The following is a 26,634-nucleotide window of genomic DNA, read 5'->3' as shown; positions in this document are numbered from 1 at the left end:
CACCAAAAGAACCTTTCTAAGTAGAGCGTCAGTTTTGTTTTGGGTGGCAAGATTTTTTCAATCGCCCCACTTTAATTCCTTTTTGAATTGCAAGTGTTCTCTGCCCAGATTGTCGGATTGGAAAGTTTACTACGTGTAGGGGGGATTAGAACTAATCGTGAGTATAATGACTATTGTTCAATCTTGTTGTGTGGAGAATTCCTTACCTAAAAATCATAAACATTTCAATCTGGTTCTATGCATCAGATTGCAAAGATTTCACTCAGGTGAGTAGGCTAGCATATGAATTTCTTACACAATAAAGAAAAATATTGAAAAAAACATTGCTTAGTTTTTATTTTAAGGCAATTTGAATTCTACACGTTGGTTTTGTTCGATATGATGTGACGTTACAGGGTCAGCGTCCATAGTGGAAAGTGTGGCACCTGCACACACGAGGTTTATCAACATGAACGCCAAACTTTTTATCTTCATTTCAACTTTTAAGAAATAAACAAAAATTCGAGGTGTCATTGCACGCCATCACGCCAAAATTTGCTTGCTTGCAAAGCCTGTACTCTCATCGAAACTGCCGTACTTTCCAGTTGGGGTCAGTGTAGCATATGATATAAAATCGGTAACGTGTTACACATGTAATTTTGCCTAGCATTTCAAGCAAAGTTCAAAATTATATAATAGACTAACAGTAACAGTAAATGTAAACCGAATTACTGTTACATCAATAATTATGAATGAATTTGTATGCTATTCACCAGAGTGAAATCTTTACAATCCGGTGCCCAGAATTCTTGCAATTTAAAAATCAAAATCAAAATGGGTCAACAGTTTCCATTGTTAAGTATAGGCGATCGAAAAATTTAGTCATTCAGACCGTAACTCGAAAAGGGTCTGTTGCAAGTAGTCCCCATCCAGCCATCTGAACTGCTGGACAGTCTGACCCATGCTCTTAAGCATTTTGTTTACAATAGCATAGTTGATTCACTGGGCAACCACTTAGACTTTGATTAAACCAAAATTAGTGTGATAAAATCATGCTGAGTTTTAATAAACAAAGAACTAAGGCTTCAATGCATGCCACCATGCCAAAATTTGCGTTTTTGCACTTACGTTTTCTAGTCAAAAACTGCCATACTATCCAGTCGGGGCCTGTATGATTTACTTGTTTATTTGTATCACATATAACTGTTTTTTCTGTTATTAAATTCATTATTTAGCATAGATCGGTAGACTAAATCAAAAACTGGACTTTAAGGTTTGATCTATTCTGGCTGTGAGACATAGACTGTACAGTCTACCTTAAATCATTACTTTGTTAATGAATAGATATTAGATACATTGCTTTGCTTTTTCTGCAGCTGCTATCTTTAGCTTGTAACAGTAGTTATTTATTTTTAATACAAGTAGTTTTTGCAAAGCCATATCTGTAAAATGATGCTGTGAAGAATCGCTATCAATCATTCATTTTGACCCAAAGTTACACGTTTTGACAACTGCTGCTATATATCAGGATATTTTTCTTTTTGTGACAATCACCAACAACATATCTGCGTGATGGATTCTGTTCTTGGTGAAGATCCAACCCTTCCACTTGATTTTGATTTAAGGTATTCCTGTAAACATATAAATTTGTTGATTCAAGATCATTTTCTAGATTGTAACCTATTTATTGTAACTTAGATAATTATATTTTTATGATTGTGTGTTGTACAGTACCATATTTAACATATATATTGGTTTATATACATGTTTTGGCTATCATGTTATATGATCACCATTTGAGTGTATATACATATATTGCATGGAACATTTTTAATCCTCAAAATCCTTTTCAAGATTTTCAGATCTTGTTAATAAGTCAGAATCAGCCTTTATAACCCCTTTTATGTTATGTGGGTCATGGATGCACCCATTTCCTGACCAGCCATGTTCTCAAAAGTTGAGATTGACCTGGTCAAATTCTACTTTGTGTGGTAGGTTATCGAGCAACAGGAAAGCTTTTCTATCAGTTTGTGAAGACACCAAATTCTCTACATATTGAGAACAATTGCAAACCTCACTGCTTGAGCTATTGTTATCGCTAGCGATTTTGGTTTTATATGATATATAAATATAGCAGTATTGTTTATCAGAAGTCAGAATCACTAAACTGAAAGAAACCAAAATCTCTGCAGAAACTAGCTTTAATAAGCAAGCAAGGCCAGACAGTTTTTGGCTCTGAAGTTTATCATCATAATTTACAAACTTTTCAACATTGAATTCATCACCATATCTTTGTTATCAGAAGTTTTTGTCATGCAGATTGTATACAGTTGTTGCCCACAAAGAATGGGAATAAAGTTAATACTGACAAGTTATTTATCATCTTTTGTAAACAACTCAATTTAAGTCCTACTTCTTCTCTTGGTGTGCTATGAAAGATGTTATATATATACAATTTATGTATTGTATTTGTACTTGGTGAACATGAAATATCAACTGGATATGTAGCCTACCTTGATTTATTTTATTCAAGTATTTTTTCCCAAAAATGTGGTGGGTATAAATTAATTATTTGATACAGATGCAGTGGTACATGAACTACGCAACAACAATGGTAATTTAACTTTTAAAATTCAACATTCAACTCAATAATCACAATACCAATCCATGATTTGGACAAAGCCTTAGCCTCAGGGATAATTTTTGGTCAAACTCACAAATCTGAAAATACACGTCTTTGTGAGGGAAGTCTGTAACCTTTTGAGACATTTAAATGCAACCAATTTTGCCTGTCAAAGCTGTCGTGATATTGCAGTTAGCTTACAATGAACATTCTTTGGAAATTAACTATTTTGCTTCATGATTTAATGTTCTTAAGCTCAACGTTTTTCATTACAAACATAAGCATTTCAGAGTTCAATGGTTTAAATAAGCAGAACTAAATCGTTGTAGAATATACCCACAGTGATATTGTACATCATATTCGCTTAGATGTAAATATATTTAGTGCAGAATTGTAAGGGCGGCAAAATTTACCGCAAGGCGGCGTCTACTTCCCTGCTGTCCGGCGCAGCTAGTAGCGTTTATCAAGCGCAATCTTTAATTAGATGACAGTGATCGTTCTCCACAGGTGAGGTGCCAATATTTGTGGCGTGATACACGTTGACTACTTTATGCTGTTTATTGCTTTGAGCAACTTTGGCTTGCGTTTATTCAAAAGCTTTCGGCCGCCTGGGAAGGTTTACGTTCGGTAGTTCAGAACCGGTTCATCTCGACGTGAGAAACCAGATAAGTTTATTAGCATGTTTGCGCGTAAAATTTGCTCGCGTGGAGTTTAATGAATTGTTGTAGTGAGTGTCGGTCAACTTTTATTTTATACTGTATCTTGCAAAGCCGAAGATAGAATGACGTTTTGACATTATACAACTTCAGAAGCGTGGTCGCTAGTGACCGCTGCATTTATCGCTAATTAAGCAAGCTACAAGCATGCCAGTTAAATAAACTAATACGGTATGTTTTTCTATTGGCGCCTTCTTTTTTTCAGCCTGCGTGCCAAATGAAAGTTAATATAATATGCAACTTTGGTATTTCGTCCTAACCATGGACTGAATGCAATGTAATTCAAGGTCTGACAGCGATTTTAAAGCTTTCAAGAACACTTGCAATTGCAGCTGTCTATCGCACTCCTTTGACTGCGAGGATTGAGATCGAAATTTGAACTAAGGTGTGAGCTCGGTTCGTTGTTGAAGAAGGACGACGACCATAAAGTCGTCGGAAAGTTGACTTTCAACTAAGAAGGACATCCGGTGTAGTTGGCTGTCGTAAGGCTAACAACTCTTGCAGAAGTCGAACGAATTTTCTGTTATTATTTCTAAGAAAATATTAAAAGAAAGCCAAGTGTACATGAAATACCGCTCAGCATGAAACGGCACAGACTGAAAGGAATCGCTCGTTTTAATAACTAGCGGACATCTACAAACCTCCGCTACGCTGACGAGAGGAATCGAACGAACAATCTTAAATTTTGCTCCATTTTAACGCCCCTACTTCTGTCCAACCTGTTGTCCGTGCTTGATTATGTACCCTTTTCTAAAGTCATGGCTTGAGGCAAGAAAAAGGTGAGCTTTAAACGAAAGACAGTCGCTTTATTTGTCGCTATTGTATTTAGCACAGTTTCAGTCTTTCAGGTTTTGTATAGGTAATAATTAAAAAATTTGGGATGGTAACTTCGGTTGATTTGTTACACATTTAAGCGAAAACCTTAGTTTGAAGGCAGGTATGAATTATGAGCTTCTTTCGTAATCTTTTTGTTCTTCATTCCGTAGAGTATGACAGTCATTCGCTAAGATTATGATATTCGATGGCCGCGAAATGTACTGAGTAATTGAATCTAAACAAAGTCGGTAGGTTATGATTATAACTCTTCTGCGTCGCTTGGCTCGCCCAAATTGACAAAGCGTGTGTTTTTTAAACTTTTCTGTCGCGTTGCCTAAACTTGAGTTTTGATTATACGTTTGACAGGAAGTTACATGTGACGTTGGTAATTGTGCTTCTTTTTAGGTTAGGCTTGTATGAAAATAACCTAATTTTTCTACCAGAACACAATGCTCAGGCTTATCAGATTTAGATTTTGACAATGAATAGCTGAATTGGCCAGCATTAGTCGCGGGCAGCTGACAAGAACTGCAGTTTGGTGTTAAACGAATGTCACAAACAAATTAAGTGCTATTAAAAGAACAGCTACAACACAACGTCACGCGAGATGTTAGTAATATATTCTGAACTTCCATCGTATCGTTGTGGATTGGACCAGATTTCGTTACAACGCTTAACCTAGCCCAGACATGTGCAACCAGTGGCCCGCGGGCCGCACTGCGGCCCGCCAGGTTGTTCCGTGCGGCACATCACATTAATCTGTGATTAAATACGCTTGACTGAATCTAGTTTCCTCATCTTCCATCGACAATTATTCACAGTTTTTCAATAAATTGTCGCACAAGTGTGTCGTGGACTGCATTAAATCTATTTCTTAACTACATAAACTGCATAGGAAAGTCGTTTTACGATACTAATTTTTTTCTGAAAAAATCATGTGGCCCGCGTTGTCATTCAAAATTTTGTATTTGGCCCTCCAGTGAAAAAGGTTGCACATGCCTGACCTAGCCGAACAACTTCACAAAGTATAGTCACATTAAAGTGGAAAATACTGACGATTGTGATATCAACGGCGCGCTTCTTTTGTGGGGAAACTTGGTACGAATTCGGTGGTTTTACGACCTGCTGTGCGGTGTGGTAGCTTAGCCCTAGGGCGGTGTGCGTATTCGTCACTTAATAAAACCAACGAAAAATGACAGTTCGTATTGTCATTTATCAGTGATTGATTGCCACTTGCCATGTCTCTGGTGTAAAGTGACGATGATTGAGCAATAAATTTTGTCGTATTGTTACGAGATGCAAGACCGCTAACAGCTGAATTAAACAAATACCCGGCAACCGATGTGATAGTCTGATACCCGGTAGTTATACTGGCCTGTTGTGGGCGAGAAAGATGTGGTATGTCCAGTGCTACTATGTCCCTTTATGTGCCTTTCCTTATTAATTGCGCAACATTAAAGGATGAAAAGCTTCCCCTACACAGCGCTTCATATTTTGCGGTTCCACTTATAATTCAGAATTATGGCAAACTTATTTCAAGTGGATTTAGATATTATCGAATTAGTTATGCTCTCTTCACTAATCGTTTGCCTGAAGTCGGTCAAATAGACGCCATTTTAAACCTTGTGAAAAAAAAGTGGTCTTTTTTTATTACTCCGCCCAGTTTATTTCTTCAATGACGAAGTAATATTTTCAAAAAAAGAATATCACATTAATGTTGCAAGGACCGTTGTGAACGTTTCGAAATTCATACGGGGAATAACAATGCGGTGAAACCACGATAAGGCTTAAGTAGACGATTGAAAATTTTCATATATTCCCGCTCAAACTCGTTTTTCTTAATTTCTCGTATCATCTTGTCAAACGTAGTTAATTTCTTATGCCATTAAACGAACTTCGCAAATGCTTTCTTTGATTTCTCGAGAACGCGAAAAGCTTGCTAGTTGGTGCTTTTGTGTCTGAGGACCGGGGTAAGCAACACTTAAACCTTTGTCGAACATTGCTGTTTGTTATGCGGTAATTTCTAGTATTGTGAAGTGTAATTCAAATTTTAAATATACACTTGACGGAGTCGTAAAACTGCTTTTCTTGAGAATCGAAGCGTAGTTTCTAACTTTCTATATCGGTGGTCCTTATACCAGTTAACCATATTAAGTGTGTTGCAGAACCGTCTTGTGAAGATACCTACAAAGTAGACCATGGAAACGCGTAACGTAGCGCAATAATGCAACTACTGTTTTCCTGTTTGGCGTATGGCGGTCCCCATGAGTAACGTGCGTGTTATCATATGTTCGGTAAAGCGTAGCTGTGCCAAAGGCCTTAGATATCGTATGCTAGTAATAGATATAGATAGTTACATACGATTAATACTCTTATTATTTAACTGAGTTTCGGTCAGACTATGTCGTACTTAGAAACAAAGACAAACATATAGAATGAAGTTTAAATGAAAGTGGTAACATTATCTAAACGGTTTTAAGGAAATGTGGTATATATAGAAGACGTTTTATGGGATGAAATAGCTTATGAAATTGGACTGATATCATGTTGTGATGTAGACTTAGCTTCTCTCTTTCCCATCCCCATCACATTGTTTTATGATGCTTTATTTGTTGAGTAGTTTGATTTTGTGTTGACTTTAATATAAGATCTAAACAAGCCTAAATTTTGTCGCAAACTTATTGCGCTTGTTGATGTCTTTTTCCAGAAAATAAACAAAGGAATCCCTTGCAATACCAGGTTAACTTGTGTAAGGTTTTTATGTAAATAATCAAAATTGAGCAAAAGCGATCATAGGTTTGTGAAGATTGGTTACTATTTACTCTTTCATATAGCAAAGGCTGTTGGGTACATTAGTAGTTATTTGGCTTTGGTAGTTTGGTGCCACTATACTGCATTCTTCGAAACTCTGTAGAAAGTCTTTTGTCTAACTCTGACATCATAGGTCAACTAAAGTTCTTACCAATATGAATTGAAAATTAAATTTCATTAAATTGCATTGATTGATTGATTGTGCAAAGCATGGCCTATTATTCTAACTCAGGCAAGCAAGACAAACAACAGGCAGTAAGAACACCTCATGCTACAGTTATGCAATTTGGTCTCTCTGGAGACTTGTTTAACTGCCGCCCATAGATGCAAGTTCCACATTTGTTATTAATGCATTCCAACTCCCATAGTCAAGAGTGGTTTTAAAAGCCTACACACTGACAAACTCTTTGCGTTTAAACATCCATCGTGGTTCACCAATGCATATCAGTTGCATTTAAACTCTTGTTTTGTGGTAGCATATCATTTTTATTTTGTTATGTTAACAAACTAGTTTGCTGCCTTTTGACTTGAAAATTGTCTCTTTTCAGTGTGAATATGTCCCAGCTCCCAGATATGAACACACTGGGCTCACCACGGACAAACAACGATAAAGGCCATGCGAACAATGCTGACGTATCACGAAGTAGTGATCCTGGTCCAAGCTATCATACAGGTGGGAACAAATTTGACTGTGATGTGTGTAGTAAGAAGCAGTCGTTTGCTGTTGTGTGCTATTATTATTAATGCCATTTATTTGGTGCAGCGTTGAATGTTGTTGGTGGAAGAATGTCTCCCATTAACAGCAGGAACATGAAAGATTACGGAACTGTGAGTGGAATCATCACCAATTGCTAAATGGTTATCTCACAATTTTAAAAGCATGTGTTGAAATTTGCACCGGTAGTCAGTTTTGAAATTACCCTTTAACTTTAAAGCTCTCACTTCCTTGCAGCAAATTTCAGAATTAAAGAAGGAAAACTTCAGTTTGAAACTGAGGATTTTTTATATGGAAGAACGCATGCAAGAACGTTTCGATGTTTGTGACCAGGATCAAATATGGAAAACAGTGAGTTGTTTGAAGCAATGAGATGTTTGCTGATTACAAACTGTTAAGAATGCCATTGATTAATTATATATCTAGGTTATTAACACAAGACTAACAAATATAAAATGCTCATGTATATACTGTATATACATTTTTATTTGCTCATCTGTCAAACCAATCTTTTCAACAAACCTTACTTTTTTGAGTTATGAAGAAGTATTAAGGGCAAGTCTGTACAAATGCTCTGTTTGTTAGAACAAGAACTATTAATGTCTCATTTATTATCAGACATGGTTAATTTGGATCGTAGTTGAGTGTAGTTCGCTACCATTCTTTTTGAGTGTAGCGCAAGACAGACAGGAATTTTGGGAAGAATATTTTTATTTGCTGTAGCGATGTAGCTCATTATTGTGTTTAAACTTTTGAGTTTTTTTGTTTTTTATAAACTCTTTGAAGGTGGAATGGTAAGCTTTGATTATTTTCGGTTGATTCAAGTGTAAACTTTTGAAATAGCTTTAGTTTTATTAAAGTTAAAAGAGCCTGATAATGACTGACTGACTGATATGTTATTGGTTATAGCACTGTATTCAAAAACTTCAAGTTTTTTTGAAACAAAGAACTTCAGCTAAAACCAGTATACCTTATATATTAGTCTACTTACATAGCTGATGATAATATTAATGTGTCAGTAAAATGTATAGTCAGATGTCATTCCTGCCAAGTGTTAAAATTTTTCTTTGAGGGTTTGAATTAAATAATTTTGTTGGTAATACTCTGAATCCTTATATACTATGAATAATATTCGCATTGGCAAGATTTCTCAGGTTAATACTGTTTTTTTCGTGTGATTTATATTTGATAATGATCTGTTGATTTCATTTGATCTCTTGGTGCAAGTGGTTTTCGTACATGTATATGTTATAGTTATAAACATACATACATAAATAAAATAGTACATCATTTTAGATTGTATTTTGACATAACTTATTTAACCAATAATATTTATGTTATATTTTATTGTTTTTATCAGAACATTGAATTAAAGGTGGAGTGTGAGGGCTTACGCAAAGAACTTCGTGAAAAACATGGTTTGCTCATTAAAGCTTCGTAAGTATTCTACATTATTGCTATCATTTGAGTAAAACTGTTATTGGCAACCACAGTTTCATGATAATAAGCATGTTGTCAGAAGTGTTGTTGGTGTCATTTTGATACGGTTTATAGCAATGCCATGGCCTGCATTGAAAACCAAAGCCCCGATGAAATCCAGAAAGCTCGAAATGAAGCTGAACGCGAAGTTATGGAGTTAAAAGAAATCATGAATGAAAAAGTTCTGGCAGCGGAGAGTGTGAGCTAACTAATCTGTTTCGTGTTAGAAAATTTCTGTAAAGGGATGAACTTTTTGCTTGGTTCAAATTACCTTGTTCTAAACTTTTAACAGCTTTATGCACTTTGTGATAGTATTGGCTGTGAAATGATATTTGAATGCTATGATTTTTGCATAGTTTCATACGACTTTGCAGGAAGTGCAAGCTGCACAGCAAGATGCAGAGCAAATTGCCCAGCAAGCTCTTGATTTAAAAAAACAACTGGAGGATATGAAAACAGAAAATCAGTCTTTATTGGAGGATCTTCAACAGACACGAAAAGAATTGGGAAGGTTTAATGAGGATGCACAACCTAAACTCACTGGTAGTCTGTTTAATTTTATGAAAGTAGTTTTATAACATATCTGGTTTTGTATGGGCGTAAGTTAATAATAAAAGTTTACATTTTATAGGTGTACAGTAGGTGTAGTTTACAATAAAACTTAAAAATTATGCACTTTAAGCCACATGACAAAGCAGTCTTTGCTTGCACCAGACAATCGTAATTTTAATTTAGCAAAGGTTTTGATGTAATGAATCCTAAAATTGTATTTTTGACGCAGATTCTTTGCAAAATTTTGAAAAAGATGAAATCCTCAACAAACTGAAAACACAAGTCCAACAGCTTAGCACTGAAGTTGAGGATAAAGACTGGTTAGCATGGAAGGGTGCTTACAATTTTTCTCATAAAGAAGACTGGTCTAGAAATTGTTATTTTTTTTAGCACAATAGCTCAACTTAAAAACAGTCTATCATCGAAACAAACACTCATTGAATTACTGAATGATGAGAAAGAGAAACTTGCTGCACAGCATAACAATGTGGAAGAATGGAAATTAAAACTAAAAGTATTTACTAATATTATTCTTTACCAATGCAAAGTTTAAGTCACATTTTGTGTTATTATCGCTCCTTGCGCAAACACTAAGCAGTGATTTTTCTAAACCAGTATGATGGCACAACTGTGTTAGCTGGTATATTTGTAACAATATAATAATTTTAGGAAACTGAAGCTCTTCTTGAAGCTGCAAAACAAAGGGAAGGTGATTCAAAAACTGCATATCAGGTGTTTATACTTGTACTGTCATAAGCTGAACTAATGTTATAAATAATATATGAAGCAGTTTTTTGTATGGTGGCTATTTTTGCACATAAACTTACCCTTAAAACAATGAACACTAATATGTTGCTCAACTTCAAATTTATTTTACATCGCACCACATTATCCATTACAAGCATGTAGAATATGCTTAAGAGCAGCATGCATGAAATTGAATTTCTCCCTCATAACTTATTGATGAGCTCAAGGCTCTTCGCTAGCGAATCAATGATGAAAACATAAACCATTTTAAGTAAACAGGTCTACTCATACTTTGTGATCATAGCTTCTTGGCTATAAAAAATTCTCTGTGCGATATTATGAATATTATTGGCATATTAGGAGCTGCTACATTTACAGGATGAATATCAGGTATTATACTGCTGCCATGATTTGGGCTAGTATGCTTTTTGGATGCATTTATGTATGCATGTTTTTATTACAACTTTTTCTAGCTTTCTATCATTTGAAATTGAAACAATAATTTCAGCTTCCTGTTTAAAGAATTGTTTTAGACTGAATTTGCTTAGCAAAGCTGAAAGCAGTCATCTTATCATGCTGCTGATCTGGCACTTAGGTGTCAGTACGTGTGCTTAAAGCATGCTTGGGCATCATGTGTTATAATCCTACTCAGTGCTTCTAGTTGTCATCACAATGTACTCAGACAAAGCCAAGATATATGTAGTAACTACTGGATATTATTTTGCGTTAGGACTGCTTAGTTCTTCCCTAACATACATTTCTTTGGTACGTGTTTTTATTTTACATAGTGTAATTGAGTATGCATAGGTGCTTAGTGTTTTGTATTGCATAATATGTATGTTATGATTTTTTTAAACATTTTTGTTTGTCATGCCACTTTGTTGCAAATCTCTGCCTTTCAAATGTTAGATTCATAGCTAAGCAACAGTTAAAATCATCTTTAATATACACAAAATATTCAAAATGAAACCATTAAGGTGAACTTTGTTGCACCAGAGATGTGTAAGATACATAACAATATATTTTGATGGTACTTAAAAACTACATAACTTTGTTATGTATGTAAGTTACGTTTTGAGCATGGGTTATAAGCATGATGTGCGTGGGATTGATTGTTACCAACTTCTTTTGGTTTTGAAGGAAGGATTAACGGTGACATTGTTGGACTGGTAAAACACTGATTTCAATTGTGCTCTTGTCAACAAGCGCTTCACCACCATTTTTTCATGACAGGAACATATCACAGAACAGCAGCAACGTTTGGATGACTTTGAACTGGCAACAAAGCAGATGTCAGAAGAATTGGAGAGACATGAAACAGAAGTTATGGTAAGATCTCTAGCGATGTGCCTACTTTGCTGTAACTTGCCTACCACAAGCTTGTTTCCAATGGTTGTCATTTTTTTGTTTTTGTGGCAACAGGATCTAAAAGCTGCTCTAAAAGATTCTGAAAATGCTGTTGAAGAACTGACGGAAACAATGACTGCCAAGGCCAAAGATTATGAGGAAAAAATTAACAAATGCACACAGGATATCAAGAGACGTGATAAAGCAATAGCTGTAAGTATGTTTTTTAAAGTTTAAGCGTTTTATGTTACGAAGTACTTTAAATTACAATTTATTTTTTTGGTCATTCAGGGTCTTACTCAAGTGGTCCGGAAGAAAGACGAGAAGATAAATTTGCTTCAGGAAGACATTAGCGAAAGAGATTCAAAAACACAAGATCTTTTAAATAGTATTCGCAAACTAGAAAAGCCGAAGGTTCATTAACTTATCATTTCTCCTGTCCGTTTTACTTACCATTAAAGAAAATGTCGTATGGATTTGTTTTCCGCTTTGAGCCTGCTGTTTGTGGTAACTATGTATTAAGTAATTTAAACAAATAATTTAACCTACTGTTTGTGGTTTGTTACAGAGTTCTCCTGCCAAGGAAGCATTGCTTCATCAGCTACGTCAGCAGTTAAGAGAAGCTGACACTGCTTTACAAGTAAGCTATCTTTTCTTGTATGCTTTCCATATATTCTTATGCCATCAACTTTCAATTATTTTCGCTACAGGATGCTTTGGATGAGAAAATGAATGTCGATGATGAACATGAAAGATGTCTGCGTGAATTTAACCTACAGACAAGAGAAAAGGACAGGCAACTGGATCGCTTGAATGCTCAGGTTATTAAGGACCATTTATGCTGTGTACTATACTGTTGCTAGTGCAACAATGTGTTGCTGACAAGTGAGTGTTGCAATACCATACAGTATATTGTCTAATGATATACTTACACTCTTCCTTTCTGAAGCCATTTTTTGCTTTGTTCACACTAACCGATTTCATTCTTTGCCTGAAGGTGACCGATTATGAAGATAAGGTTGCAGCCCTGGATGGCAGAATACGAGAAAAAGACAAAGAATTACAAGCGTTGGCCACAAAGCACAAAAATTTACTTAGAGACCTTCAGGTAAAATAGGTTTAAATACATCAATCCATTGGTCCATTTGAATCGTACATTCAAGCACGTCTTTTGTCTTTTTTCCCATGTTAATGCCTGCTCTAGCTAGAAGTGCCTAACGCCACAGTGTTAAATATAAAGTTAAATTTTATTTTTCATTGTGGGTTGTTACCAATCATAGCTTAAAGAGGAGCAAAGAGCCCTTGCGCAGCGTGAGCACGATGAGCTTCTTGCTCAGTTTGAAGAGGAAAAGAAAAGGTTCCAAGAACTGACTAAGAGGGTGTTGAGAAGATCAAGTGGAGATTTCGGATCCAACTCAACCTTAGAGAATTTTGACACTGCTGAGCAGATTAAAAATTTAGAAGATAAATTGAAAGAAAAGACAAAAGCATTGAGGGTAAAGGCCATGATCTTTTACGTATAAGTAAGAGCAACCACTGCATTCAATATCAAGCCTGTTAATCCAATGTTTAGTTGAATCCACTGTTTTAAGTGCATTACATTTTTCCTTTATCTCCAACCATAAAATTCATCAAATTATCAGAAAATTTTAGTACAGCTTGTGAATGAATCAATGGTTAAGTTAATTCTAGTCATAGAATAATCAGTGAAATAAAGTTATCTTAATCTTCATGTTATCATTTACTCAGGAGGCCACTGCTGCCCGAGATCAAGCTCTTACAGATCGCGATGTTGCTCGTGATGAACTTGATAAAGCCTTGAAAGCTCATGATGACGAGTTGGAGAGGAATTGGAGGACAGTCGGACTCAGAGAAGTTGAGATTCGGCAGCTCAAAGACTCTTTGAGGAACAAAGAAGAATTAATGCATGTGTGTGATGGTTTGTTGGATTATAACTGTTCATGTTACCAGTCCGATACTTATATATTGTAAAACGCTAATGGCATTAATTTATTACTTAGTGACATTTCAATGGTCAAACTAAATTTTTTCCATTTTGTCACTAACAGGATCTTGAAAACCAATTGCGCTTCGATCTGGAGAAACTGTCAAGGTAATTTGCAGTAGTATTATACGAAAAATGATATTGCATTTACACTATCTGTGCTAGTACATTATTGACATGATATTTGAAATGCTGAAGAGAGTGCATCTCAAATAAATTATCACAGACAAAATGTTGACCTGAGATCAAAGCTTCAGTCATGTGAGGTTGAACTGGATAGACTGAGGTCAAGACGTTCTCTCCATCACAGCTTTGAAAGCCAAGATCCAGCCAGCAAGTAATAACTTTTTCAAATAACAACTTACTATTTATAATATACGTATATTTGTTCGCTGGTTATTTTCTGAGACCTACTTTGCGTCTTGTTGCAAAGTAAGTTCATTAACTTTCTTGATGAATGTTCAAATTACTACCACTTTTCTTGAAGATTTCTTGTTGGTTAATCTAAATATTTCTCTAATTTTCCGCTTCTTTCAAGGCGTCAAGTGATATCTTCTTGTAGTGTGCTTACATTTTGGTGAGTGTCCGTGTGTTCTTTCTCTCTTCATCTCTGTTAACTTCATTTTTCCATGACCTTGCTCTGTATCTTATGCTATTTGATGTTTTTGTATCCTTTGACATGCCCATCATTTTCCAATTGTTTGCTATGTCACATTAAATAGCCGAGCAAATATTGACGCTCGTTTATCTGCCTCTCCAGGTCAAGCCATGATGAAACCGAATCTGAAGCACAAAGAGAACTGGAGTCTTTGAAACACGAAGTTAGTGAACTGAATCGACAACTAACTGACAAAGATAACCAGATAAGGGTAAAAAATCATTAAATTTGCTTTATAATCTATTTTTAAGCGTAATACAATTCAAACCTCAATCTTATTGAGCATTTTCAGGAAATTGTTATCATTAACGCAGGTACTGCAAGATTTCGGACCTCCTTTCGATCGTGATGAAAGTACATTGGACTCGGATATGATGTCCTCAGATTATACTCAGCGCGGAGAAACCAATATTACGTACAACTCTTACTTGCGGCAAGGAAGACCTAAAAAACGAAAACACGTCAAAAGGTGGTTTTTTGAATGCGTTGTGTGGGTTGCTGGACAGCTCATTACAATCTTTTCATCAAGATTTCTGCTCATTGTATTATTCCTTCAATCAATTTTTTTGTACAGAAAATTTGCACCTCACAGTCATCATGTATCCTGCTATGATCAAATCAGTATGACTACATCTGATGACTCCTGTAGACAACCAGCAAGGACCAGTTTTAACCAGCCAAGACCAATGAACGTTGAAGTAATTGTCATTTGCATACCAGTATTTATCCTATAACTTTAAAATTGCCGTTTCTATTATTTATATTAAATTATTTTTATGTGCGCTATTCTATGCAGAACCACATTGTAAACAACACAATTGATACCACATTTGGCATCCCGCTTGACCAGACCTCATATTTAAGCATGCCTCATGGTTACCATAGTAACAGTGATCTTGATAGCGAAGATGATCTTGCTCACTTGACCCTGTCTGACCTGAAACGTTTACTCCACAATGCAAGGTAAACAAATCTTTCGAAGTAACGTTTGAAAATGCTTTGATTGTATCAGTTTTTCTGTTCATACTCTTGTTTTTTTTTGCTGCCTGCAAAAAAATAAATCAATCGAATGTTTCAAATGCAATCTGTTTTCCAAGCAACGGGACTTAAGTATACAATCTGGCAAACTAGAAACAGTGAATTATGTATTTTTGGGATATAGGTCTTATAGTAAATGTCAGATTTGATACGAATAAATACATGGAAAGGGTTTTATAGCATCGTTGATATGCCGAATTGTCTGCTCCAACATTGTTTGAAAATTTGCTTTCAGTAAATCAGTCCCTAGTTAAAGTTAATTGGGACATGCTTTTGTATCAATATGTCACCTATGCGGCCTCATAGTATGTTTGTGAAACCTTTCCATTGTCTTTGGGCCTAACCATCCTGTGAAAAGAATTCCTCTTACACAGACAATTGTTGTATACACAGTGGTTAAAAGGACCTGTTCAAAAAGGCCAAAAAGCAATCGGTATCTTTTTCCTCTGTCAACCAGAGTAGTTGTTTAAAGCCTAATTTAACTAAGGTGTGTATTATATGACTGACATCGTTGTCTTTTCACCATGAATGAGATTCAGCACAGAATTTATTCCGCAAGGCATGCTTTCTTGACACACTAGTTCTTGTGGTTATGAGTCGTGGAACGCGATTGGCAAACATCTAGGACAATCTCTGTTTTAAAACCGATATTGAAAATTGCAGTCATTGTCCAGAAATATTTGAGTTACTCGGTAGTTTGTATCTGCTGAAAAGACAGTCAGAGCATAATCAGAATTTTCCAATTTTATCGTGTTTGTTTCGTATGATACACTGTAAGGTCGCGTTCACCATTTCTAGAGCTAGCGTTAGTTAGAATTTTGGTTAATGGTTTCAAATATAAATTTTAGTGTTGTAACGGTGCGTTGTAATCTTTGCAGAAACCAACTTTCTAATGCCATACGTGACTTGGCGGATGTTAGAAAAATTAGCAATGAACAAGCTGAAAGTATTAATCAGTTAAATGCATTGTTGAATGAAAAAGCTGAAGAATATGATAAACTGATGAAAGAATATGTGAAAGCCAATGACGAAAAGTTTGTTGAATTTTGATCCGCATTTGTAAATATTTGCACGACTAATATTTACTTAGTTTGCTTCTTTGGATTATTTTAATATTCAGCGATTTACTATGTTATAACCAAATGCTTATGCTTCCTTGATCTAAATTTAAAGTTTTACATTTGTTAATGATTTTTATTGTTTGTCTATTAGAATGTCGAAAGAATCTGAAGTTTTAGGACTTCTTGCACGAATTCAAGACAGTCAGACAAATAATAAAAAACCAAATCAAAAGTCATCAGATGAATATAAAAATGAGCTGTTTTCAGAAGACGAAAGTGTTTTGTCAACTGCCAGATCAAGGTAATTCTCTTTGACAGTGTGCCAGACAACAAACTGATCGGTTAATATCGGACTGATTAGTAGCAGTTCCTTTCTAATGAAAATCTTTATTTTCGTCTTAATTCAAAAATATTTAAAAAAAATGAAAATGTGTACCGCATTTGTTTCATAGACACAAATCTGGCGATGAATCTGATGGAATGAGCAGTTTGAGTAGAAAAGAACTTCGAGATGTCATTGCCAACCTCAAGACCAAACTCAACAACGCAGAAAAAGTAAAATGCACAGTGAATTTTATTTCATAAAGCTGTTGTATTTACCATCAGATAATAATTGCTGCAAAGTTTCAAAAGATGTCTATGTGTGCATGTAACATTCCGATTGCTAAACAGGTAAATGAATTACTGAAGCGACAGGTCCACACGAACAATGGTTCCGCTGCACAAGATCAGTCCACATTGAATCCACAACTGGTTATTGACCTTGCAAATGAAGTAGAAAGGCTTAAACATAGCCTGAACGAAGAACAACTGAAAAACAGCAGGTACGCATTCACTAAACATTACATCGTGAACTTTCTTTTTTTTTGACATGGGTATAACTGTGTTTATTTCGTTCATGGTTTCATAAAGTTTTTAGAGTGATAGTTACAAGTGCGACACTGTAACTCACGTTGACTTCCTGATAATTTGATATTTTAGCTCCGATCTTGGTTGCAACATTTCACCACCAAAGTCATCAATATCTGTTCTGAAAAGCAAATTACCCCTGCCGGTTGAAAACAAGGTTTACTTACTACTGTGCAAAGCACATTAACCTTCATGTTATTCATGGTTTGGGATAATTCATTACTTGCATGAATAACTTTATTTTAGTTTGTATATGTATGTAACAGAGGATTGAATTGGGAGTTTTTTTTGACTGAGTGAATATGCCATTTTTTTATAATGTTTAAGTGATTAAGAATGACTTTAACAGGGCACTCACAAAGTATCAGACACTTTGCTTCGTCCTGAACTAGAACGTGCGCGATTACTCAATCGTAAGTTGAACGAAAGATTAGCTGCCACGGAACAGACCGTTCGTCAGCAAGCAGATAAACTTAACAAATGCAGGGCAGCACTAAGTAAGGAAATGTTTTTATCTTTGGTATTGATTTTCTAACCATTATTATGACGATAAAAATGCTCACATTTTTCTTGCACTTGCTGTCTGTTTAAAGCCCAATAGTAGGAAACCGAAATCCATAACAGTGTTGAAATAAATATTTCTAATAAAAATCTATTACAATTTTTAGTTGTATAAGTTTTTACATCTTGTTAATGTTCCATTCAATTTGTGAAGGAGAAGCTGGAATAGCAAGTCCTCCCGTTTCGCCAATCCGCGCTGCACGAAGTGTCCCCAACCTCTTTAGATCCTCAGGAGTTAAAGGAAAACAGGAAGAAGTAACTCCAGAGAGCATTGATGCTGGTAAGCTTTGTAAAATACTTAGCAGAACCGGTTTCCTTTAATTCCAGTATCCAGGTCTTTTATATTCCATTGTGTTACAGCACTATACATCAACATCTTAATACTGTATTTCTCATCTGTGTAGATGCAGCAAAGCGGCAGATTCGTCAACGGGTTCGATCCGCAAGTTCAGATACCAATGATGCAAGTACACAAACAAAGACCAATGAAGACAGTGGGGTTGGTTCTATCTCACCCAAATCCGAACACAGGTAGAAAATTTTACTACTCATTTTTATTTGGATTTCTCATTCTAGTTGGAATCATGAGTCACATGCCAAACTGTTACAACAGCTTATTATGTTTCTGTGAGGTTATGTCAGATCGTAGTGTGGGGTGGTGTTATTGATAATATTTTTATACATGTTTCTCTTAAGACAATATCCTATGTTCACACTGAAATAATCTCACTACTGCAAAGTTAACTTGATTTTCATTCCGGGTTTAGGTTTAGTTACATCTTTAAGAACTTTCTTGAATTCAAAGCAGACGACAAGAAAAATAAAATCCGCATGCAACTACAAGATATAGATATAGATACAAGATATGGCCACATCAGCCTTTTTGTATTGATTTTACTTGCTAATGGCTACTGTAATGAAATTAGGGATTCCCATGAGAAGCATTTTGACTTGCAGCTGTTTATTTTTCAATAATCAAACAGATACCACAGCAGAGCCTGTGTTTAAACATCAAGTTGTTACACCGAAAAGATTTAATTTATTATGCTCTCAGCAAACTGGCAGAAAGGGGTTTTAATGTCTGTATAAAGATTTAAAACAAATTTAGAACATGTGTTTATTTTTAGATTGTTTCAAGATATTTTTATATGACAGATTGATTTAGTAGTTGTGATTACTATTGCTTCCTAGTTCGACGAGAATTTGTAGCCATCAGTAATATCTTCAGTTTTCTTTCAAATTTATACCTTAGAGTTTTGCTCTGGTTGCATTATAACTATATTTATAAAAGAAAATTGGCTAAACAAGTTAATATATAATCAGGTTATGGTTAAGTTGTGTTTTTGCCACAGGTACATTAAACATAATTTAGATGGAATGATATTATAAAGTTTTTTACCGCTCCTACTCTGCTATTGAAAGTATCATACATTTTAACAATGTGTTTAAAACTGCTTGCAAGTTTCAGTTTTTAACCATAAGCTTGCCACGATACTTTCAGGTACAACTCACTGATACAAGCCCAAGCAAAGGAATTATCCTCGCTACGAGAAAAACTGAGAAAGTCACGAGAAACTTGTAGATATTTACACACAGAAATGGGTATAAATTATCAATTTCATCATGTTACTGTTGTGTTTTGGCTTCGTTTATCACTTCTAAGTGACAATAAAGAGCAAAACCTTCTTAGACATGGTCACACGTTACATCAACTCTCTTCTTGCATCAGCAAGTGATCATCTGGACCCATCCTTGATGGATAGTGTCAATGAGGAGTTGGAAAGGAGCAGAAAACTTGTGGCAAAACTAAAGAAGAACCTGTCTGGTAGGTTGGTCCAAAGCAAACAAATCTTGTCGGACAGTTATTGCTGCTATTGATTCATGCCTATTTTAAGTTTAATGTGACCACAGTATGTAGATTACATGCATATTATCAAATACGTGTCTTTGCTTCAGATAACATTGAAGATAATACTCAGTCTGAGGGCGATAGTGACTCTTCTGTGCTTGCCTCACCTCTGCCTGAATTGAAGGCTGTTTCGAAGTCACAAATACAAGGGTATGCAACTAAAATTTTTAACTTTTTTACAGTTACCTGACCTCATCTAGCTAGTCAGGGTAAAATCTTATTTATATTTGCAAGCTGTGCTATATTTTGCTTTAGTTTGATTTAATTAATTATTTAAACTATGATTCGTCCATTCCGTTTTAACAACATTACGTTTTTTTTATAAAGCCTTAGAAATGAGCTGAATGAAAAGAACAGTCTCATAGATGAGCTTGAAAGTAAACTGAAAAGACACGAAGCCAATACGAGGTTACTCGAAAATCAAGCCGAATTAAGACCGAATTCCATGAATGGTTATGCCCCAGAAAAGTGGCTCAGTGTGCCCAATCTACTTCCACTAAGTGCCACTGCATCATCGCAGGGACCTGTGTCATCAGATGTGTTCAGAAAGGTAAGATTTTACTGAGCACCTGCTATTAAGTGTTAAATCCTGTTTTATCACCCGTCATGGTTAGATTCTTTATTTGAAACGAACGTAGGGAAAGGACGTTTTTATTAGGTTTGCATAATACTTAGACAAGTTTATTGATTTACAATTTCAACTGACTGTTATTTTAAGTACTATGTGATGTTACTACCTGTAGACAACGCCGTTGTCAGTCGATTATCGAAATCAACAAGATCATGGTTTTCTCACACCCACTTCATCCCATCAATCATTGCGCTCTGCATCCGAGGATGAGATGATGATGATGCACAGAGATGAGTCATCTCGACTTTCAACTGACCTGGTGATAATATTTTTGGATTGGTGCTTGTTTAGTTTACTGTTTTGTGAAGTCATAGCATCATTCAGTAATAACGTAGCCATAAAGTCAGGGTAATAATAACTATCGAATGGAATTGGTTTGTAAAACTATTTAATTAGCTATTAATTTTGTTTACTTGCCAGGGTTTTGACAATGGTCATTACGCTTCATTGCCAAGTGTTCTCGACAATGAGCATACTCAGCATCGTGCTTCTTGGCCACTTCATAAGCACGTGGTTGCGACAGATGGAAGCCCTCGAAAATCGATGCCAATGTATCAACGTACTATTGCAGTAACTGAATATCTTCCACCAAATACTAAAGCAGGTAACTTGTTATGTTTCATTGCATTGCAAACTGTAGCCAACAGATAGAGATGTATTGTTGAATTTTAGTTTTTAATGGAAGCATTTACCATTTTTCTTACCGATGAAGAGTCATCTGTGCATGATGACGAGCAAATGCAACTTCTCGATCAGCGTCGTCGATTACCGACAGCTTCAGACACGGAAGAGTGCACTGCGTCGTTTGGTGGAGTGTGGTCAGCAGCGGTTCAGACACCACAAAAAGTTCACAACGAACTACTTAATACAGTGAAACTAAAACAAAGGTCAGTTGAACTAAAGCAGGCCTAATATTATAAATACAGTACCTAAAATGATTGAGTTTCTTCTGTTTTTATTTTACTCTGGTGCACTAAACTTGGCTACTTTTTTATCAGCCCAAACAAGTCCCAGGTGGCCATGGTAGAGAGTTCTTGTGATGAGGAAGCTAGCCATCAAAATCATAAACTTGCCAGAGAAGTGGATAGACTTAGACGAAGGCTTTCCGATAGCAAGAAAATCAACAGGTACTGTCGAGATAGTATAAGTAGTAAGTACATAATGCATTATTTTATTGTGTTTTTGCTTGTGTACATTATATTTCTTATTTAGGTATTTTACAGTTAGATAGTTTTTCTTTAGATGTGTTTTACATCTTCCATTTTGTTCTTGATCATGTGTATGGCTTGACTTAAAAAATTTTTAGTGAAAATTTAAAGGTAATCCAGATAATAAACGATAGATATCTTATATTTAATTAATTATCATTACTTATGTAAAAAGTTAGTAAATTTATAAGATGTATAACTTACATGAAGCGTTTTGTATCAATAATATTTTTCATTTTGTCACAGATCTTTAAAAGAAGAGCTTGATCTTGCCAACAGAAGTCTTTTACGAACCAGGGACAGCTTAGTACCGAGTTACCAACGCTCAGCTCACAACAATGCAGGTCTGTTTATGTACTTTCTTATTTGTAAAATTTATCACATTTTTACCAGTTTTTTTACACAACGGCACTAACCAGTGTCATAAGTTTCCAGTTAAAGTACTGCTTGTATGTCATTAATAATAAATACAATAGTTAAAACAGCAGCATGTGCAGGCTGTTGCATGGTCATCATTAATTTATAGTGCTAAGTCTCTCTGCCACGCCTATGTACATTGTACGGTGTACTACATCAAGTCAAGGCAATAAAACTGACAAGGTTTTTTGACTGTGCACGTAATGGCAGCAGATCACTAAGTAGTGGAATAAAGTGAAAGTGTAAGCACAATTATGAGCATAATTTATATTTATACGGGTGATGATATTAAAATTGTTTCGTCTACACCTGGCGCAGTTATTATTTCAGGTAGGTGTTGTAGCAAATTAAAGTTCTTAAATAATAAGAATTTAGTCTCCAATATTGAGGTTAAAGTATAAAACACACTACAAGTAAAAAGTTGTATGATAAGATTAATGTTATTTGTTTAGAAAACTTTAGACCTCGCAGTTTTAAGAGTTTAGTCTCCATTACTGAAGTTAAATTACAAAATACCTGTACGCATTGTAGTATATTCCTAACTTTAAGCAAAGGAGTTGCATGATCAAAATGTTGTTTTTTGTCTAGACCTTCTCGCAGAACATCTAAATGAAATCCGTGGACTTCGACAAAGGCTTGAACACTCTATTGCCACCAATGATAAACTCCGTGAAAAACTGGAATCAAAGTTAAGAGAGACATCCACTCCTGCCAGAGATCACGGTGATACTTTGTTTGTTTGTTACTATAATTTAACTGACTGAATATGCTGTACTTCTCTGTTCTCTAAAGGCAAAAACCCAATAAATCATAAAAATTCTAAAAATCCTTATCTTGAATTTAACCCATTTTCTTGTTACAGTTTCTGCCAATATTTATGTCGCTGCTGAAGATGGAGACAAACATCATCAGGTAAAAATCAACCAGTACAAAGACCTTCAAAAACAATTGACAGCCGCAGAGAATGTTAACAAAGTTTTATCGGAGAGGCTAAAGACAGAGGAAAAGGCACACAGAGCGTACCAGGGTATGTTATGATTATCATACCATTTAGCCCCTTTGCATGAAAACATGAAAAATTACACAGTTCCCAGTTGACTTTAGTTGTATTTCAGTCAGTTTTTCAGGTATGTAATTTTTTTGTGCTTAGATGCCATCAAGGAAATGCAGTCACTTCAGCAGCATCTTGCCGATAAAAGCAGCCAGGTTGATCTTCTCAAACGGCACATCGACCAACTCCAGCAGGAACTAGAAAAGCAAAATTCACTTGTATGGACAAAAAAACCTAAAAAACTGTTTTTAATTTGTTGACCTTCTGTTTATTTGAATTATTCTGGGATTTCGTTTTTTAGTTCCACATTAATCTAGCTCTGTTTTTTTATAGTCATCAAATCTTGGTGATGAGCTCGCATCTAGAGACAGGGAACTGACTCAGTGCAAGAGACAACTTGAGAAAATGGAAACAGAGATGAAGAAAATTATTGGTGAAGAAAAGAAGGCAAAAGAAGCTGCTTTAAGGTAAAAACTGTGGTGAAAATGTGTCGAAATCAGTGTCATGTGTCGGAACAAATCGATGATCTAAAAATATTAAAACGTTGCTTTTTTAAAGTAAAATTGTGTCTGATTTTAGGCTGTCAGAGGATGTAAATACAGCAAGGGTACAGCTTGATGAATGCAATCAACTTATAAACTCTCTAAAGTCCGAAGTTGCTCTTTATGAAAAAGTTCAAAAGAGTCAGAGGAAATCTCGAGGTCAGTCCCTACATTAGTTTTTCCAACTGGAAATATTCTTTCAGGTGGTAATGAAGTTTGACGATCACCCGAACAAGAAATCCTAAACTCATAGCAAACCATCGTAAACACTCCTTAATTAAAATAACAAAATGTCATTTCTTTGTGCAGGTTCACCATCCAACCCTGGGTCAGACTTAAATTTATCTGAATTACTGGAGGAAATACGTTCGCTCCGTGTACAACTTGAACGAAGTATAGATGCAAACTCTGCCCTTCGGAGGCAGCTTGAAGCTCAGCTGAAGTCTTCTCGGAAGAGAGAAGATCCTGCTCACACCACCATCAACATCCATCATCTTTCTCCCCAGCCCAAAGGAAGGTCGCCGTCTCCTCTCGGTGCAAGAAGAAAACTTAAGCTGGGACCATGTAAGTTTTTATTTAAGTCGAAGGTGATATCCTGCTTCTTTGGCTTATTTTTGACTCGCAGCTCTCACACTTTAGTTTGTTTGCTTAGTCGACTGCAGTTATTAAGATTTTTCAGTTTCATCCTATAAGCTTCAACTTTGTAAATGTATTTGTCATGCACATTTTCCTAGTCCAAGCCTTACCTTTTTATCATATTCTCTTGCAGATGTGGAAAATGACAGTGTTCTTATGACACCTCCAGCATCCGCATCATCCGGAGGCGAGGAACATCCCTTCCATTTTGATCTCAATCTCAGCAAAGCCTCTACAGAGAGACATAGAGCTCATTCTAACAGTTCGCCAACAAAACATGCAGAAATGAAGTTTTCTTGTGAAGAATTGGAATCTAAACCTTGCTATTCCCCAGGAGGTGAGAACTATCAAGTCGGCTTACCTTTTTAAGATCTCAGTAGGGTTGTGTTCTAGAAGATAGGTCGTTTATTTTTTAACAATCTTCTTTCAGGTCCATATACTATGTGTAAATCTGAAGACTTTGCGTGCCTCCAGAAGGCTCTAGCAAACAGCGGATTAATAGCTCGGAAAATGAGTAATCAAATCGTTCAAAAAACAAAACAACCTCACAGAACGGTAAGAAATTGGAAGAAATTCATCCCCGCCTATCATATTTTCGAACTAAATCAGTAATGTAAGGAAGTTTCCGTTAGCTATGGTGACTGCGATCTAGAAATACATAATGCTCCAATGAGAAACTACACGAAATGTAAAAAGCGTCAAATTATAAATCAGTCTCCAGAAAAGAAAGCATTCAGAGACATCTCCAACTTGGTTTCCAATTTGTGCCGAAATATGGATGAAGGCGACCAGCTGTTGCAGACGTTCTGGCCAATTGTCCTCCCTTATTCCTTCCATGAAGATGGTCGAACAACATCTTTCTCATCGTCTGGAGGTCATTGCTCTTCCTCGGAGAGCGCCCTACAGAGTGCTCGAAGAACAGGAGGAGCAACTCAATCAGAATACTCGATTCATTCAGAGGTTTTATTTTATGAAACATTTTAACGACCCAGCTCCGAACAGTTATTTCCTGCTACTCTTGTTTCATCTTAATTTTGTTCTTTATTCAGACGTCACAATTATTGTTGTTACTTTATTTGTGATTTACTTTGTCCAAGTAAATTATTTCACTCAACAACAAAGCAAAAGGTTTTTTTTATTTCCGTGTTGATTTTCATGAATCTTCCACATTTTTTATAGACTGATGAGCTGAGAAAAGAAGTTGGCAAACTTCGGCGCCGGCTCACCACCCAAGATCGTCTCCTGCAGACGACAGTAGAACGTCTTCACGCAACCAACCGACTCAAAGAAGGAATAGAACACGCCATCGTTAAGCAACTCTCCCGCACTCACGATGTGCTACGCAAAGCCCGTGGTAACCTAGAGGTAAGTTGACATTTTCTTGAGCAGTTAATAGTTCAGCCAGATTACAGTGTTTTAAGTGAAATAATAGTCTCATTTCACATTTTCCTGTTATTTCTTTCGACAGGCAAATGTACACGATGGACAGCCACATAAACCACTGCATACTTCGTGACCTACAAGAAGAAAAAAAGATTATAATTTTGGTCAACATTTTACCTCGAACTACCGCATTCCCCGTGAGGTTACTGGTACGTCATAGGTAATTGCTAAATAGCTATACCAAGTATAGCACAAATAGCAACCGACTGTGTGTTCATGTTTCTTTTTGAATCGGGTTGATTGGTTCTACAATATTGGAGCTTAAGTTTCAGTTAAACGTTTTATTATATCGCTTGTCGTATTGTGTGTCGGGTTTTATTTCGCAAACGAACGTGTGCTGTTTTATTATATACAGTTATTGTATTGTACTTTATGTTTTTTGACTTTTTATGCCATCTCACTACACTTGACAAGCTGTGGCTTTGTTTTTATTTTCGATATTTTTTATTGGTTGCTATGGAGTGTGCATGTTTAAATTTCCCTGTCCGTCTATTCCAGCCCAAAACAGACTGAGAAATACACAAAGAATTTTTTTAAAGCAACCGTGAAGGATTATTATAAATAATGTTTCTATAAATTTTTCAAACTCCTTGTGACTTAACTGCCTTTTTGCATTTTCCGCCCAAGCTTAACTAATGTTAAATACACATTGCGTTCTTATCAAATATTTTTATTGCATCAAGAGCTTGTGTGTGTTGGTGAAAGAAATATTTTTGCATTTACAAAACAATAAACAAATACATAATAAAAAGTGTCTTTGATGGCTTCTACAGATAATTT

The 26,634-nt window shown here is 35.7% G+C and overlaps 1 protein-coding gene across 6 annotated transcripts; it reads left to right on the top strand.

Annotated features, from left to right (window-relative positions):
• The first annotated feature begins 1,348 nt into the window (after nt 1-1,348).
• LOC143468368 (uncharacterized) lies at nt 1,349-26,587 on the top strand. Of its 6 annotated transcripts, none has more exons than XM_076965535.1 (55): nt 1,349-1,604; nt 7,494-7,618; nt 7,709-7,773; nt 7,898-8,011; nt 9,021-9,097; nt 9,215-9,338; nt 9,514-9,682; nt 9,921-10,011; nt 10,082-10,205; nt 10,361-10,423; nt 10,799-10,828; nt 11,672-11,767; nt 11,861-11,998; nt 12,077-12,199; nt 12,354-12,425; nt 12,496-12,606; nt 12,783-12,893; nt 13,066-13,281; nt 13,535-13,714; nt 13,855-13,898; nt 14,017-14,127; nt 14,329-14,367; nt 14,551-14,659; nt 14,763-14,917; nt 15,023-15,146; nt 15,245-15,411; nt 16,365-16,520; nt 16,699-16,848; nt 17,000-17,102; nt 17,220-17,371; nt 17,529-17,613; nt 17,806-17,953; nt 18,172-18,297; nt 18,422-18,548; nt 19,519-19,619; nt 19,708-19,842; nt 19,974-20,076; nt 20,254-20,476; nt 20,670-20,816; nt 20,978-21,161; nt 21,270-21,444; nt 21,556-21,684; nt 22,012-22,109; nt 22,771-22,905; nt 23,045-23,209; nt 23,333-23,451; nt 23,567-23,700; nt 23,813-23,934; nt 24,085-24,339; nt 24,545-24,748; nt 24,842-24,966; nt 25,126-25,371; nt 25,591-25,776; nt 25,880-25,930; nt 25,991-26,587. In XM_076965535.1, the coding sequence occupies exons 1-54, from the start codon at nt 1,552-1,554 to the stop codon at nt 25,925-25,927; spliced, it is 6,912 nt and encodes a 2,303-aa protein (XP_076821650.1). In that variant the 5' UTR covers nt 1,349-1,551; the 3' UTR covers nt 25,928-25,930; nt 25,991-26,587. The 6 variants fall into 6 exon arrangements, with proteins under 6 accessions (XP_076821650.1, XP_076821652.1, XP_076821653.1 ...); XM_076965536.1 differs by lacking the exon at nt 1,349-1,604 and adding an exon at nt 3,510-4,097; XM_076965539.1 differs by lacking the exon at nt 1,349-1,604 and adding an exon at nt 6,282-6,407.
• The last annotated feature ends 47 nt before the right edge of the window (nt 26,588-26,634 follow it).

This window comes from Clavelina lepadiformis, chromosome 8 (genome assembly GCF_947623445.1).
Source record: "Clavelina lepadiformis chromosome 8, kaClaLepa1.1, whole genome shotgun sequence".
Taxonomy (NCBI): domain Eukaryota; kingdom Metazoa; phylum Chordata; class Ascidiacea; order Aplousobranchia; family Clavelinidae; genus Clavelina; species Clavelina lepadiformis.
Note: the sequence above shows the minus strand (reverse complement) of the source record. Positions and strands in the feature narration are given on the sequence as shown.